This window comes from Carettochelys insculpta, chromosome 2 (genome assembly GCF_033958435.1).
Source record: "Carettochelys insculpta isolate YL-2023 chromosome 2, ASM3395843v1, whole genome shotgun sequence".
NCBI classification, from domain to species: Eukaryota; Metazoa; Chordata; order Testudines; family Carettochelyidae; genus Carettochelys; species Carettochelys insculpta.
This window is the reverse complement of record NC_134138.1, coordinates 105453939-105470843: the sequence shown is the minus strand read 5'-3', so window position 1 is coordinate 105470843 and position 16905 is coordinate 105453939. Positions and strand designations below refer to the sequence as shown.

The following is a 16905-nucleotide window of genomic DNA, read 5'->3' as shown; positions in this document are numbered from 1 at the left end:
CTGTTTTTGAATGACAGAATGTCCCCAATTAAGCAAAATAATACACCAGTTTTTAAATGTGCATTCAATATGCGAACAAAAGCATACTTGATTTACCACACCTCTCCTCCCCAAACAAACAAACAAACAAAAAAACAAATACCAAAGTATTATAACCAGTAGCGTCTACTGTCAGCATCTGAACGTTAGTACTTCTGGGTTCATTCAGCCTTTCATTTGAGCCTTTCAACCCTGTAGTTTGTATTATTCTGACAAAGTCTTTACCAGCGTAAAAAACCTATTATAGTTTGAAGTCTCTACATTTGTTTGCAGTACTCGTTCATGCTTTTCAGCCTACACAGTGATCAAAATATAATTCTATTTATTATAGTTACCCAGGAGAGAGTCACAATATGAAACAGGATAATGTATCTCAAACACTGATGGAGCTTGTCTACACTACCACCTTCCTTCAAAGGAAGGATGGTAATTAGGGTGTTGGGAGTTTACTAATGAAGTGCTGCCGTGCATAGGCAGCGCTTCATGAAGCAAATTTTCCCCCGCGACATCTTCGAAGTTTTAAACTTTTAAGTACAGGCAAGTGTCTAGCCACGGCACACCCACTGGTACTTCGAAGTGCTGGCGCAACTTCAAAGTACCCTTACTCCTCAAAATTCCAAAACTCCTCAAAAGTTTAAAACTTCAAAGTTGCCGTGGGGGGTAATTTGCTTAATGAACTGTTGCCTATGCATGGCAGCACTTCATTAGTAAACTCCCAACACCCTAATTACCATCCTTCCTTTGAAGTAAGGTGGTAGTGTAGACAACATCGTGGTGTATTCTGAAACTCAGTCCAAATGTCTTTTTTTATTATTGCAAGTTATAATTTTAAACTTATTATTGAAAAAAAGCTTCTTATCTGTGCCACGTTAAAGGTTATTAGCTCAGGTGAAAATGATAACAATTTTTAAAAAACTAGACAGGAAAAAACTGATTAATAAATACCCTGTTGTTCATACACAGATATCCAAGAGTATATGGTAATCTTTCTTGAAATAATCAAAAATAAAGTAGTTTGGTCAAAAACACCACAGCTGTGTCTACACTACAAAAATAACTTCAAAGTTGCTTACTTTGAAGTACAACTTTGAAGTAGAGTGTCTGTACATACCCTACTTTGAAGTTAAGCTTTGAAGCAGGGCACTACTCCATTCCCGGGAATAAAGACTTCAAAGTTGGGCTCCCTACTTCTAAGTTAACTTTGAAGTAAGGGGAAAAGAAAAAAAAAAAAGTGTGTAGATTCTCTGATGTCTACTTCAAAGTAGCGCCTAACTTGGAAGTTAACTTCAAAGTTGGACTCCTTACTTCTAAGTTAGTTCCTAGTGTAGACGTACCCTATTTTTCAATTTTTTCTGATCTTGGCATAAAATTGTTGCTAAAGAAAGTCCAGTTATAAAGAACATTCATGTAATGCAGGAGTTGAATATATTAAATTAAAATATATTATCCATGTTTTCCCCGCACCCCTCTCAATTTAGCAAAAAGAAAAAAATATAGTTCTTGCTAAATATAATGCGAGAAGTTAGTTATTAAATACATACCTTATGAGATTATAATGCTATAAAACACATCAGTGCCACACAGGAGACCACCAATTTAGGTATTATACCACCTTGGAAAGAGTAAAAATGTCTTCATAGTTTATGAAAGTAATTATATTTGTAAAAATACAGAAGCTAAGTCACTAGATTGTCTGCTCTGAATTCAATGAGCTACTTTACAGGTGAAAGATTAAAATATACATTAGAAATTGAATTTATTAATTCCTCAGGCTTTCTAGAAATATTATTGATGACTTATTAATTCCAGTCTTTTGTTGCCAGCTCATGCTTTTCCCAAGGGTATGACAAGCAAATATTCCCCTTGGAATATCATTCTAGACCTATAGTGCCATGAGAACTGGGATTCACCATTCAGAACATTTATAAAGAAAATTTTAACTCCAGATTATTGGTCCAAATCCAGCCCTGGCTACTAAAGTCCAAGACCTATTAATAGTAGACAGCTCTTTGAAGGCCTCTATGAAAACGTCAGTTCTTATTGGGCAAGTGTCTACGTTACAAAAACCAAAATAGTACAAATAGCATGCTGGTTGACAGTCTTTGCACAGATACCAAGAACTGAATGGGCACAGAGACTAAACTACTATCAGAAACTGAGATACTCCCCTCATGTGAACATACTTGACAAAAGCCCATGACACAACATGGGTGATAATATGAGCAATCACCAACTGATCCTTTCCCTTCAACTTCAGAAATCTCTGCAGTCTTAGAGTGGCATCCTGTTGTCCACCTGTCCCTTGCAGAATGTTCTTTTGATTTGTCTGAGTGTACAATGTATCCAACAAGGACTGTCTGTCTTCCTTAGATGGTTAGAGAACTCTTTGCAGACTAGTCTGATTTTTATACAGGTTGGGCCAACAAGCTATTTACTCACCTGTCTGGATATTTCTTTCAGATCTCTTGGGCTCTGAATAGAAACTTCCATAGTTTCCAGAACGAGGAGTTGGTATTGTTTTGAACCTTCTAGTAACGTGGAATTCCTTCTCCTTCTCTTCTTTCTAGTGGTCACAGTCTACCTATCCTCACCTGTCTCCAGCCCAGACTTCTTGCCTTTGATGGTTACAAGCCACTAAGCCTCCTCTCTGACTACTTCTCCAATTTCTTGGTAGCAGCTCCATTCTTCCTTGAGCCTGGGGTACTGGAATTTCCCAACCATGTTGTCTCAGAGTTACCAGCTTCTCTGATTCTCAGAGTATCTCAACATGCCCCTCCAATTCCAAAAATTTTTTCCTCCAGCAACTAAATTGTGCTTCATGGAAAATAAATCTCTTCCAGGCTCAAGCAGGAGAAAGAACATGGCACATGCGTTGCAGACTACCACCACTGTTCCATCATTAGTCATCTTGACATGCTAAATAGTGCTGAATCTCAAAAGAAAACCTGTCACACTCTGTCCCAAACTCTCTTGTTAGCCACCTCTGTTAATGCCTCTGTTGGCCTAGCTAGTAATTTTTTGCACCAAATCTTCCCTGCTTAGCTTGGCTCATCTGCACACTTCATCACCATGGAGTGATTAACTACTTACAGTCATCAAAATGCTGGGTTGCTTAAAGAGCCAAGGCTTAATACAGTTATTTTTATCTTACACTGCTACATATTTTAGTCATACAAAGCTTTTATTTTCATCTTCTGGATTGTTGTAAAATGCATTCAATATTTTCAATAGTTTAAGGAAGCTATTACATTAAATAACCTACCATACATTGGTCATATAGAAAACAGATGGCAAATTGTCCATGGTCAGTAGCTACAAAGCAAGCCTGGGAGACAATTTAATGATCCACTGAGATAAATATTCAGACAGAGATGAAATCAACTCATTTCCTTCTTGGTTTTAAAACACAGCACTATAGGCAAGAACTTTAAAGAATTTTTTTTTATTAGCCATGAAAATAACCTAAGGGTTCAAAATTGGTTGCTGGTAAGTATGGAAGCAAAACTGATTACTTGCTCTCGGGAAAACTCATCTTTACAAGAAGGAATTGAGACCGGTCACCTTTTCCAATTATTGCCAATTTACTTAGTCTTTTGAAAGTAGTGAGAAATTTTTCTGAAAAATATGGAACTGAAATTTCACATTTTGTCAGGTGTTAATGGTAAAAAGTTTGTTTGAGGAACTCTCTCACACAAAAGGTCTTTGAAGAATCATTCTTTCAGCATGAAACTATTCAACATCTGTGTTGGTTAATGTATTTTCAGTAGTCTTTCACCAAGTCTCAAACACAGGTAAGAGAAAACAAAGATAATCATGATAAGACAGGATTTATTTACACACATTGCCTATTTCTCACTGGCCAAAATTTTAACTTTAGAGGTGGGCAGAGAGTTCCCCATGGTTTCCATGGTAACCATACCCCTTCTCCCAGAGGACAGAAGCTGGCCCATATTTAGTACCTGTGCAATGATCAATTCAATACCTGGACAATTATTTTACAGCGCATTTCTTCAGAGAACAACTTCATCTGGTACATATACCGATGTAAAAGAAGCTGGTGGCAAGAAATTTCTCAGAAAGGTTAGTTAGAGGGAAGAAATCTATACCAGAAGTCCAAAAGTGGGTTGTTCATAAAGTTTTGGAACAATATATTCCAGGTTTTAAAGGAGATAGTTTGCCCATACAAACAAAACTATTTAAATACAGGAGGTTCTTTGAGCAATCAGCAGTATTTTGTAAAGCCTTTGCCCTCTCCCTTTGTCAGTGCAACACTGTGATGTGCTGAGAGTCACCTGCAATGTATTAAGCACCTTCAGATACTGCTGATATTGATTTCAATGGGGACTGGGTACCTAAATACCTTAAAGATCTAGGTCGTACTCTGTTTGTAGGATCAGACCCTTAGTGAATATATTGGGACAGACTCTTAGCTAGTGTAAATCACCGTAGTGCCAACAGCTTTGCTGGTATAATACAGATACAGAATAGTCTAGTGCTGACAGTTTGGTTTTACAACTTATATGTCAAACACTTGCTGAAAAATATGTACTGTTTACTACAAACCTTGATAAATAATGCAATCTAAAATCTTGGTATGTCTAGACAGAACCCTTTCCAGCTGATCAGATCAGTTCTTGAACAGCCTGAGATAGTAACTAATTGAATATTCAGTCTATACTGTGTTCCTTTTATAACAATGCACTAGGGCAAAAAAGAATGCAGTCACTGGGGATTTTAAAACTGGAACTCACACTATACATCAAAGGGAGCACAAGCAAAGAACAATGGCAACTTTTAAAATGTGACTCTGTAATATCTACAGTTGGTATTAATAGCCAGGCACTGAGTACTCTTTCTGTAAAAAGCAAGTCAGTACACTTTTTAAAATCTTCAAATAAAAAATACACAAACTCTGAGCTTAATGATGCTGGGTAATAATATTCAACAGAATATTCCCTGCCTCTATTCTTTCTCACAATGACACTCAGAACAAATCCTACTCAAAGAGTATGATGATGTCTGTTTACCTTCCTAATAGCAAAGTCCTGTCAAAGGACTTATATTTCAAGTATTAACAGTTCAAAGGTGCCAAGTTATAATAATTCTCTCTCACTCTGGGCATCCACATCAGCGAACTTGCTTATAACCATTATGACTGAAGTTGTGCATTGCCACTAGAAATTAGACTCCTGACCAGAACGGGCCAGGAAATGTGACCTTTACAGGCACTGCACTAAGTATGTAATAAATGCTTGGCAAGTGCCAGAATTTTCTGTTTAGCACTGCCAAATTATCACATCCCAAATAAAACAGAACCCTATCTGCTAGGCATAGGAAATGCTACTGCTATTAGGTAACCTGATGAGGTTTAAATAAGAAATTATTATTTGGAGGTTTAATTAAACTGTACACATGGAAACATATAGCATAACATATACAAATAGTAAAGACTGAAGTATAACCAAGCATATTTATGATAAGGTGAATGTGTTCTGTGGAATAAGGGGCAAATAGGAATCTTGTTTCATGCATGAACAAGGGTCAGATAGAGGAGTCATACCAATTTAGAAGAATTGAGGATCTGGCTCTTGTTCGCTCATGCCACATTACTAAGAAAAATCAGATTTAGTGCTTGCCAAGTGTCTACATTTCTAAGATGCATCACTAATGGGCACTTAGGGCCAGTGAAAAATGAAGCTGAGTGGGGAAAAATGAAAATAGGCAGTGAGAAAAGATTTTAAAAGCTATTATACAATAAACACCACAGAAAATGGGTAGCTTGGGTGTCATACCTACAACGTTTTGTTGGAGGGGTCAGCATTATGTAAGTAATATAATCAACGTACTTTGTGATTGTAAAGTCACAAAAGTCTAGTTGGAAAAGGTGATGGAGAGTTTACAGCTAATCCTGATGTCCATTATAGGATACTTCTTGTCTGAAGACCTTTTTAACTGAGGAAGGCACTCTGGATGGAAGCTGGATTAAGATGGCAGGTAGAATAAATGAAAATGTAGTGCAGCACCAACTAAAGTAGAATGCCTGGTGGCTAACCTTATTCTTTCTTGACCAAGGTATTTTGAAAATCTAGGCTAGGGGAGGTTTAAGCTCTATGTGAATTTGGAGTGGGAAGTTGATTCCCAGACTGTGTTGGCTGTCTAAAAAACAATAGTGTAGCTGTAGCAGCACAGGCAGAAGTTAGAAGCAGAACAGCCTAACCAAACTGAGTGTAAGTCTACCCCGACCCCATGGGTGCATGTTCAGAGTGCCTGGCCCAGGCCATCAAGCACAGCTGCCCATGCTATCATAACTACACTTACTATTTTTCATGCACATGCTTGATAAGAGCTAGCATGAGTAAGTCTAAGCAAGCTGGGAACTGCTTCCCCTGCCCCAAGTACAGCCACAGCCTCGACACACATAAAAAAAAATGAGATACATCAATGAATTTGGAATTAATATATGCAAATATGTTACCTGTATTTGTTGGGATGGTTATTATACAGTGAATAGCATCTGTGCATCCCACCTTCAAGTCACATTTTATTTTGTTCTGCATTATATGATTTTGTTTGTTTCTTTTGTGTGGGCTAAGAGAGTGGGTCAATAACTGGGTTGCGAAGTGGCTGAGGGAATGACTAATAAATATCTCCTAGTTATCTGTGCTGCGTGTTAACAATCTTGACAAAAATTCAGAACTGGAAGATAGCTGAATCAATCAAACATATCACTCGTGAAAACCTTTTTTCAGGAAGGAAGAACAACACACACAACATTCACTTATGTACTGAAAAATATATCCTGCACTCATTTGCAATAATATTTGATTAGATAAGAGAGATATTTGCCTCTCTCAAAGGCACTATTTCACATAGTCATTTCAAGCAGCTGCAAATCCACATTTGATCGATGCACATATTCCTGCCTGATTGTCTATGGATAGCACTCTGCTGCTCGATGAGATATACAATGACATTTGTGGATCTGGCCACTTGCCCCATGTGTCTCTGAAAGCTGGGAATGCTGTGTGAATGGTTAGGAGGTGAGTCATATTTCACCTTTAATAGTGACATCAGTTTACATGTCTAGAGCTTGCACAGACATGATCCAAAGAAAGTTCTGTCTGTCTCTTTGGATGGGGAGCAGGGAATGCAGCAGAGGCCAATATGCAGGGTGGTGCATGCCTTATGCATCCTACTGACTAAAGCTGTTTTCAGGGAGACAAGGGGATCATCAGTCCCAGACTGACTGTTGCTTTATTGACACTCAGTGCAGCAGCACAGACCTCACTCTGTGGGTATTCACTTAAACCAGGGATGAGCAAACTTTTTACATCAGACCCGACTTTTTATACCTGCAATTAGCAGGGTCCCACTAACCTGTCTAACGTATCCCAAACCATTGGAAAGTTTTGTTATATAACCAAAATTAATTAAAAACAGGACACATTGACAGCTGTGCTTGACGGCCTGGGCCAGCCACCCTGAATACGTACCCATGGGGGTCAGGGCAGAATTATACTCAGCTTGGTTAGCCTGTTCTGCCTCTAACCTCTGCCTGTGCTGCTACAGCTACACTCCTGGTTTTAGGCAGTCAGCCAACATGAGCATAACTACACAGGCTGGCAATCAACTTCCCACTCCAAATATATATATAATACATATGGGAGGTGTAAGAAGATAAGTACAGTAGTCCCTCGAGTTATGCAAGGGTTGTGTTCCCACACACCCTGGCATAACTCAAATTTTGCGTAAGTTGCGGGGGGAGGGCTTTCTTCCCCAGCGAAACACATTCTGCAGCTGTGGAAGCAGCAGGAGCACCTGGAGCTCTTTTGAAAGGTAAGTCCTGGGGTGGGGTGGGGGGTTGGGGAGGGGCTGTTGGATGGGGACAGGAGGGTTAAGCCTGGGGTGGGTTAGGGCTGCAGGAGGCAGGGGAGAGTGGTAAACTGGGGCCGCACGGTTCTTTGGGAGGTTGAGCCTGAGCCTGAGCCAGAGCTGCGTGGTGGGGAGGGAGTGAACCGGAGCTGTGCAGCATAGGGAGCGAACTGGTGCTGGGAAGGGGGTTGAGCTGGAGCTGGCGGGGGCTTGAACCAGGGCTGCGCAGGCTGGGGGGCTTCAGCCAGGGCTGGGGGGAGCAGGATTTTGAGTTGCACTTAACTCGCATTAATGTGAGTTAAGTGCAACTTGAAATCGCACATTTTGAAGGATTACTATAGGTAGAATGTAAGAACTTTTATTTATCAGTATATAAATGTGAATACACATGCACGAAAACAGTAACGTATTTCAACATTTTAATGTGATGAATGAGCCCAGCAACCAATCATGGTGTGCCCCCCTTATGAAATTTCATGCCCCCCACTTTGCTCACCCCTGACTTTAATCATGACAGTGTGAGCTTGGGGCACTTTTATGTGCATATGGTACTGGGGAAAAGGCCATTTCTATAGGTCTGTGATGATGAGCTCATTACTTGGCATTTCCTATTCCCCTTCACTAACAGGTTCTGTCACCCTACGCAGTCAAGAGAACACTTCCTTATCAGAGAAAAGGCACCTAAAACTTGTATAAAAAGAGATGAGTACATACCAAAATGAAGATCAGATTTGGTGAACAAGTGCTCTGACACGTTTCATTGAACAAATAATCAACAGAGGCAAATACTTCTCAAGTTGAAAAAAATATGAACATAGTTTCCTATAAAAGGGACAAATTCTCAGCTGTGTAAATCTCCATAAATTCTTTAAATCAAGTGAGCTATGTTGCTTTGTACCAGCGGAGAGCTGACTTCTTCCATATGAGTAACAACCCTTTATTTCTCTGATCTGGCTGACAAACAAAATCCAATATCTATTGTGGCTTGAATCATTAAGCAAGAGGAGTAAGCACCCGACAGACATGACAGTGCTGCCATTTAAATGCCATCTATATTTTTCTTCTCCCACAACAGCATTACATTGATAGAATTACATTCAAGTCAATTGAGTTACCCCCGACTTGCATTAGGGTAAGCAAGAGGAGAATCATGCCATGGAGGATTACTGCTTAATACTCTTCCCATTTATGATTTTAACATACCCTAAACACCACTGCAAAACTTTTGACCCAGATATTCAGCTTCAGATGAGACTCAGCAGAGGAAATAGATATTACCCACAAAAGCTCATAAATTTGTTAATCTCTAAGGTGCTACAGCAACCCCTCTGAAACCATTAATTATGTGGGTGGCTGGTGTATACAAAAAAGTTGTTTTTAAGCTACCTCTACACTATACCAGTCCTTAGCTATTTGTATGGGACAAACCCTCACACACAAATTACAAGAGCCTGAGGACTAGCAGGTCCAAACGTCATCCAGGGATCCCTGTATTATAGAGACTTCACAAATACATCCCCCTTTCCTTGGAAAATACTCCCTACACAGGCTGCAGGGAGGAAAATGCTGTACAAACTATTATGCTGTCGCTGAGATATTACAGAATCCCCCTACACTGGGAGATGAAGCTCCTGTGGTTACGCATTTGAGTCTCTTGGCATCAGTGGTGAATTGCAAGGGAGCTAACCTATAACTGAAATTTAGACACAGGCATCCAGAGCATGCACAGTGCTTGTCCTCACCAGAAGCCATCAGATCACTTCAGGTTGTCTTCAACAATGCATGGTGATGGTTGAAGGAAAACAAAGCTCTTCAGAAACAGTTATATGGGCAAGCAGAGCATAAGATTGACAAAATGCACGTATGTGATCACACAGAAGTGTTTCTATTGAGGGACAAAAAAGACGAAGAGCTGCTGAGCTATTTCTTAGAATTAAATACCTGTTCTGATGAGCGGAAAGTAACGTGACAGTTGACAAGACAGAATGAAACATATTTTTGTTTCCTAAGCCCAAACTGCTCAGCTGACCTATGGTAAAATGGCTGCAACTACAAAAGCTTGCTGATGACAGGACCCTCATCTCACAAGACACTGATGAACAACGTAATGGCAGACATGGAGAAAACAAACAGCCAACAAAGCCTGTCAGGAATCATCCAATCAAACGCACACTGCATGGACAGTAATTACGATGAGAGCATGCTTTTTTCAAACTGGAGTTCATGCTTTGGTGTTTATGCAAACAGGCTTTGAATTTCATTTTCAGCACCCGAATTATTCATGATCATTCTGAGAGGCTGAGATTTGGATTGATGATGAGCAAAAAGAGAAAAGCATATTGTACCTGCATCCCTGGTTTGATATCATCAGTCCGTGACCAAGAAACCAGGAAATCTGACGACTCGCCCATTAGACATCCTAATGTAGTACACAGAAATCTTGTTTAAAAACAAGCATCATTTGTGTTCATTCAACATGTAGGCATGTTTATGGAAACAAGCCAGTCATTGTGTTACATTTATATATATACGTTCAGAAAGAAACTATGGCATTGTTTTTATCCATTTGAAAACATGTGGAAAAGTAGCAAAATTAGGTCAAATATATAGATTTGCTTGATGGGCTTTCCTTTATCTTGTGTGGAAGGTCATCATAACTATTCATGGAAACACATGTATACATTAGCATAACACAGACAATAAAACTGGTGATATCAATACATTAATATAACACAAGAACAATGATCAATGGTGTGAGGGTGAGAATGTTTTAATTTTTGAAAGAAACCACAACCAATTAAAAATGTATATAAAGCACTAATTAACTATATCAACTTGGATGACTCAGTCATTGTTTCTTGATCAATTTAGACAGGTTACAGGGTGGTTGATCATGAGCTGGCTATGCATCTGCACAGAGGAACAAAGTACCCCTTTACTCACCTGCCTCACTATCTGCACTGCCAAAACCTGCAGACAGTGATAGAAAATCTGAGGCCAGGTCTACAGTGGGAGGTAAAATTGATTTTAGATTCACAAATTCAGCTATGAGAATTGCATAGGTGGAGTCAACTTATCTAACAACAGTTTTTGCTGATATCTCCCAGCAGGACGTTGGTGGGAGAAACTGTCTCATCAACTTCCCTTACTTCTCACAAAGACCAGGTACACCAGGGCTGACGTCGGCGCCATGACAGTTTGATTTAGCATTTCCCCACTAGCCGCTCTAAATCGAACCCTGGAAGATCAACTGCCAGTGCATCGATCTTCCTACAAATGTAGACATATCCTGACAGTGGCAGACTGCTTCTTCCTCCCCCTGATATGAGGAGTGGCCTGTCAGAGGCAGACAGTGCTTTATACAGACACAATGGTGCCAGTACACTGATCTAGCAAAAGAGCTGGTACAGATTTATTCCCCCAGCAAGGGAGAAGCCAGCATCCAGTTGTGAATCTCTGAGTAGCATTCTAATTGTTACCCCTAATCCTGGGCAATATAGCTATCCACTGTGCCTTCCTCGGGTTGGCTTGGAAGTTGGTAATACAGCTCACTGTGAATAAAATGATGACACTCGATACCCATCCTTGTTATGTTATTTATCACATGCACTACTTGGCAAAATATCATCAAAATACAATAGCTAATTTCCACCATAATTACAGGGGCAAAAGGGACAGACAAAAATTTTAAAAAATCAAAATTAAGTGATTAAAAAAATTCCAATCCAACCCACGCCAAACAAAAAAAAACAAAACCCAAAACCAAAAACACTTTCAACTTCACCCATTCCTCCAAGTTTGGGTCCTTTGGTTTCATTAATCATCAGTTTATTTCTCTCCAGAGCAGCCAACCCAGAAAAGTTTGTCCCACAATAAGTCACTGAAGTCCAATTCAAGATGTCTTAATTAATAAGACACTGTCGCTAAAAAAACAAAACAACCAAAAAAAAAACCAAACCAAAAACCCCACAATCAATGGTTCTTAAATCTTCACTTTGGGAATCATGTGTGTGGAAATTTAGGATATAACCTGTATTACGAACATTGCATTTAGAGCTGAGCAAATAACGGATTGTTCAGAATGAAATGTTTCAGGTCAGTTTAACATATCAGAATGAAATGTTTTGATTTGGCAACACCAGAATATTTTGGTTTGATTAAAAATGCTGAAATGAAACACTTATTTCTGAACTGAGAAGTTTTGGAGCTATTTGTTCCATCAAAATTGATATTTCAACCTTTGATCCTGATTTGGAAGAAAACATACTGAAATACCAGAATTTTCTGCAGGATGGAAATTCTGATAGTCACTCCAATTTCCTTATGATAGTAGAGGTTACCAATATGCAATATTATATATGCAAAAAAGGAGTAATAAAATAAAATAAAATAAAAATCCATAATGGGATGTCTCAGAAAATGGCAGGTGTGAAATCAGACTGCATGTTAGAATAATGGGTACAAGGTTCTCCTATTTTCATACTGTGAAATACCACACACATTTTTGGGGAGGGGAGAAATCTGTTTTTCCAGTGTCCTCATTTCAAAATCCCAGCTATCTGATGTTCTCTGAAAAATAATTAAACAATTAAGGTGATTTGCTGCTAATTTTTCCTTCTTACTTTTCCCTCAAAAATTGCAGTGATCCAAGAAAAGGAGTTAATGTACAACTCAAGGGAAATACTGTGCAGCACTTTAAAACTTATGTTCAGAGTTGCACCTTTCACATATACTAATTTACTAAAGGCTTTTCTTCATTGCAACAGTTAGTCTGAGTTGCAAGCATCACTGAACTCAGGACAGAGGTTTTCATGTGTTGAGTCAAATTAGGGTTAGCACACATATTATAATTCTGAGCCAACAATGCAGCAATGACAAGCCCTAAGAGCAGCCAGTATCACAAAATCTAATTAAAAACAGCCATCTGCCACTCAGTAGACACAAAGCCAAAAAAGGTTCAAAGATCTATGTAGCGCACATTAATGAAACTACTTGAAATCCAACAGTTGCATGATTTTCGAAGCATTCAATATGGAACCATTTTTACTGTGCTTTTTTAAAATACAATTAAAATGCCATGAGAACTTGCCAACAGGTAGCTACAGACTAAGTAGTTTCACTGAGGTGACAATCATTGGGATGAAGATTATTGCAATCATATCACAAATGAACAAAGAACCTTCAAATTTGACAACATGAAAATCTTTTTAAGTACCTTACAGCCTTCTCCCTTGTTTTACATTGTCCATAACTTTTGGGACCTCAGCCCGCAGGCAGCAGCATTCAGAATGAAAACATGACCTCTACCCCTTTTCCCCAAGAGCTTCTCACTGCTGCTTCTTAATTAGCAAGTGTAGTCACTGTTGAGCAAAATGAGGTAGCCCTTCCTCCATACCAGCATCTGCTGGACTTACGAGCAAGAAACTTCAAGTCTCCCACATGACATTTACTTGTTTACTCAGGAAAAATCTACAGACAATGTCTATTAGGATATATAATTTATTATATACCTTCATGACAAGCACTTTCAGGTGAAACTGATTTCAGGAGGAACTGTGCTGCAGATGTTGGATCAGGATTTCAACTTCCTCAAAATTCTGGGCTCGTGCCTCAGTCCCAGATCTGAAACTACTTTAGAAGGCCTGTATTTTCCACACATATAAGGCCAGACTGTGCTTGAGCACCCTGTGGTACACTGAAGGGTTTGGATAACAGCGAGAGATGCCCCCCAAGAGGAAATAGTTCAGCCATCGTTAGTGCTAGAAGATCCAAAGTAACACATACTGACATAGTGGCTATAACCTTCAAGAGGGTTCAATGTACTTTCTCCCTCCATGTCTGGCCAACACAAGTAGCCCTGCAATAAGAATGGACATCAGGCTCTACTATCACACTGCCCAATGCTACCAGTTTCAAGCTTCAGGCACCAATGGGAGTAAAAGCGGGAGTACATATCCTGGCATACCTCAATGGATAACCCTCTGTCATTGCCTGTATTTTTGTGCCTCCATTTTATTTAACTAATGAATTCCACAAGTATCTATTCTTATTTAAACAAGAGATGGAAGATAAGGAATGCATGCTCACATTTGCTATACTGTTCTTATTAAAGTTCTTCAAATCTAAAAGTAAGGCCCACACCTAATTAATGTTACAAAACACTTTTGCCCTTTATTTTTTATTTCTTCTAATACTTCATTGTGTACTTTGCAATTTCACTCTGTATGTAATAGCAAATCTAAATCCAAAGACACACTTGTATAATAGTTGCATATGGATACAATACTACAGGGTGTATTTCTAAAAACTGGGATTTGCTGATCCAGCAACGTACATGGTCCAATAGGACCATGGATGTTCCTGGACCAGAGAGACCCAGGCAGGTGGTAGCAGCAGGGCTGGTGTCCAGCAGCACAGCTGGGGCTAGAGCCAGCAGCCGTGGGTCTGGCATCTGGTAGCACGGTCAGGGCTGGGGCCAGAGCTGGTGGCAGTGGGGCCATGGCTGGGGCCAGAGCTGATGGCACTGGAGCTGCCTCTAGTGGGAGTGGGGATGGACCTGGGACCAGGGCCAAAGCCAGAGAGGCTGGTGCCAAAGCCTGTGGCCGTGGGTCTGGAGCAACAGACAGTGGCAGCAGGGCTGAAGCTGCAGCAGCATGGCCAGAGCTGCATCTGGTGGCAGTGAGGCTGGGGCTGGTGGCAATGAGGCTGGGGCTGGTGGCATGGGGGACCGACCTGGGCCAGAATTGGGGCTGGCAGCAGGCATGGGGGCTTGGGGACTAGTGGCAGGGGACCTCTCTTGGGCCAGCAAATACCTGCATTTGGGACTAGTCAGGTCCCAAGGGTCCTGGGACCAGGGAGGTCCAACCTGCACACAGTATAGTAAATCTAAATTATTATTTTATTGCTATTTTTCCTGTTTCTTATTGGTGCAATCATCTAGATGAAGAAAAGTGCAATAAAATCAAGGTGCAGATTAAAATAAAATCTTCAGTTCTTCTCATACATCTAAAGGGAGAACAGAGGTTTAAGACAACTAACTGAAAAAAAACCCCCCAAAACAAACAAAAAATGGAAGTATGAAGCATTACCCTGTGAGACCAGGAAGTAAAGTGTCTCACCACTGTGCAATACACTTCTGACTCCAGTATAATGGAGAATCACTACAAAATAATCCTATGTAATATATTCTCATTGCTAGAGCCCTACCAAATTCATGGTCTGTTTTGCTCTGTTTCTCAGTCCAGGATTTTTAAAAGGCATACATTTCATTGTTTCTATTATTTAAATGTGAAATTTTATGGTACTGTAATGGTAGGGGGTCCAGGCCCAAAAAGGAATTGTGGGGAGGTCACAAAGTTGGGGGTTGCAGTACTACTACTCATACCTCTGTGCTCCTGCTGTCAACAGTGCTGCCTTCAGTGCTGGACAGCTAAAGAGCAGCAGATGCTATCCAGGAGCCCAGCTCTGAAGGCAGAGCTGGCACCAGTTGCAGCGCAGAAGTAAGGGTACATTGTCACCCTTTCTTCTGCACTGCTGCCCACAGAGTTGGTACTTCAGTTAGCAGCTGCTACTCTGTAGCTACCTAACTTGCAAGGCAGCAGCACGTAAGTAAGAGTGGCAATAGGATATCATGCCACCTTTATTTCTGTGCTGCTGCTGGTGGGGCGCAGCCTTCAGAGCTGCATGCCTGGCTAACAGCCACTGCTCTCTAGCTGCCCACATCTGAAGGCAGTGCAGTAGTAAGGGTGCCAATACTGCAGCCCCCTGCTAAAATAACTTTTTGACCTCCCCCCCAACAACTTCCTCTTGGGCCGTGACCCTCCATATTTGGGATATGCAGGTCTCCATTCTGGAATCTGTATAAAAACAAAAAGCAGTCAAGTAGCACTTTAAAGACTAGCAAAATGTTTTATTAGGTGAGCTTTCGTGGCACAGACCCACTTCTTCAGACCATAGCCAGACCAGAAGTGGGTCTGTCCCACAAAAGCTCACCTAATAAACCATTTTGCTAGTCTTTAAAGTGCTACTTGACTGCTTTTTGTTTTGATAGTGTACAGACTAGCACGGCTTCCTCTTTGTTACTATGCAATCTGTATAGTGTGAGGCAAAAGCACAAAAAAGACCAGATTTCAAGGGGCGAGACCAGGTTTCATGGTCTGTGACAGGCTTTTTCTGGCTGTGAATTTGGTAGGGCCCTATTCATAGGATATTCCCAGACTGATTCTGACCTTCACCCATGTCTCCTAATTCTAGCCTGGTGGTACTAAGGATCTCTGCTTTCTAACCCCAGCCTGACACTGTCCCTGACTCTTGACCTAGCTCTTCTGATTACTCCAACTCCTGCTCAGTGACTACAGTCCGCAGTGAGCAGATGTGACCACTACGCAAGACTGGCTATGTCCTGAGAAAAATAAAACAAAAAAAAATTGAAGTCTTAGGGAGAACAACCACTGTATATGAAGATTTAAATGACCCAAATTATACTTTAATGTTTCTATATATTTTATGAAATGGTTATAGAAAAAAGTGAAAAAATACTCAACATTAACAACAGATTTGTTTATCTAGACTTTAAAATCTTTCAAGAATAGGAGCAAACATACTTCATACAAGAACCGACACACTCTAATAACTATTTGAATAATGTGGATTTCTGGCTCCTACTGTACATAATTGGTGCCCTATTTCTGGTGTCCTTTATTTAGACTTCCAACTTTATGAAGCTTTAGTTTACTGATCCGCAAGTCCTGATTACAGATTCAGAAATAAAATGGCAAGGTATTTATCTAGCTGCTGGCAGACACTTAGTGAAACACAACTGAATGTTCCAATTCCTATAATGTAACATTTGATATCAACTGCATTGTTCAAGCACCAAAAGTAAATGGAAAAAGGAATTCTGCACTTAGTTGCAGTGACTATGAACAAACAATAGATATGCCAAAATGATGAATGTCCTGCGACTCGTTTTACGTACTTTAATTTGCAGAAAGC

General features: G+C 40.1%; 1 protein-coding gene across 2 annotated transcripts in view; it reads right to left on the bottom strand.

Moving 5' to 3' along the window:
- The window catches only part of DOK6 (docking protein 6), a 420268-nt gene that overhangs the window by 40755 nt on the left and 362608 nt on the right, over positions 1 to 16905 (bottom strand). The window contains exon 8 of one of the 2 annotated variants that reach the window (XM_074985856.1): positions 10257 to 10330. The exons of the other annotated variant lie outside the window; for it this stretch is intronic. Coding sequence (XP_074841957.1) covers positions 10257 to 10330 — 74 coding nt within the window. The remainder of the gene's footprint in view (positions 1 to 10256; positions 10331 to 16905) is intronic. 2 annotated transcript variants of the gene reach the window in all.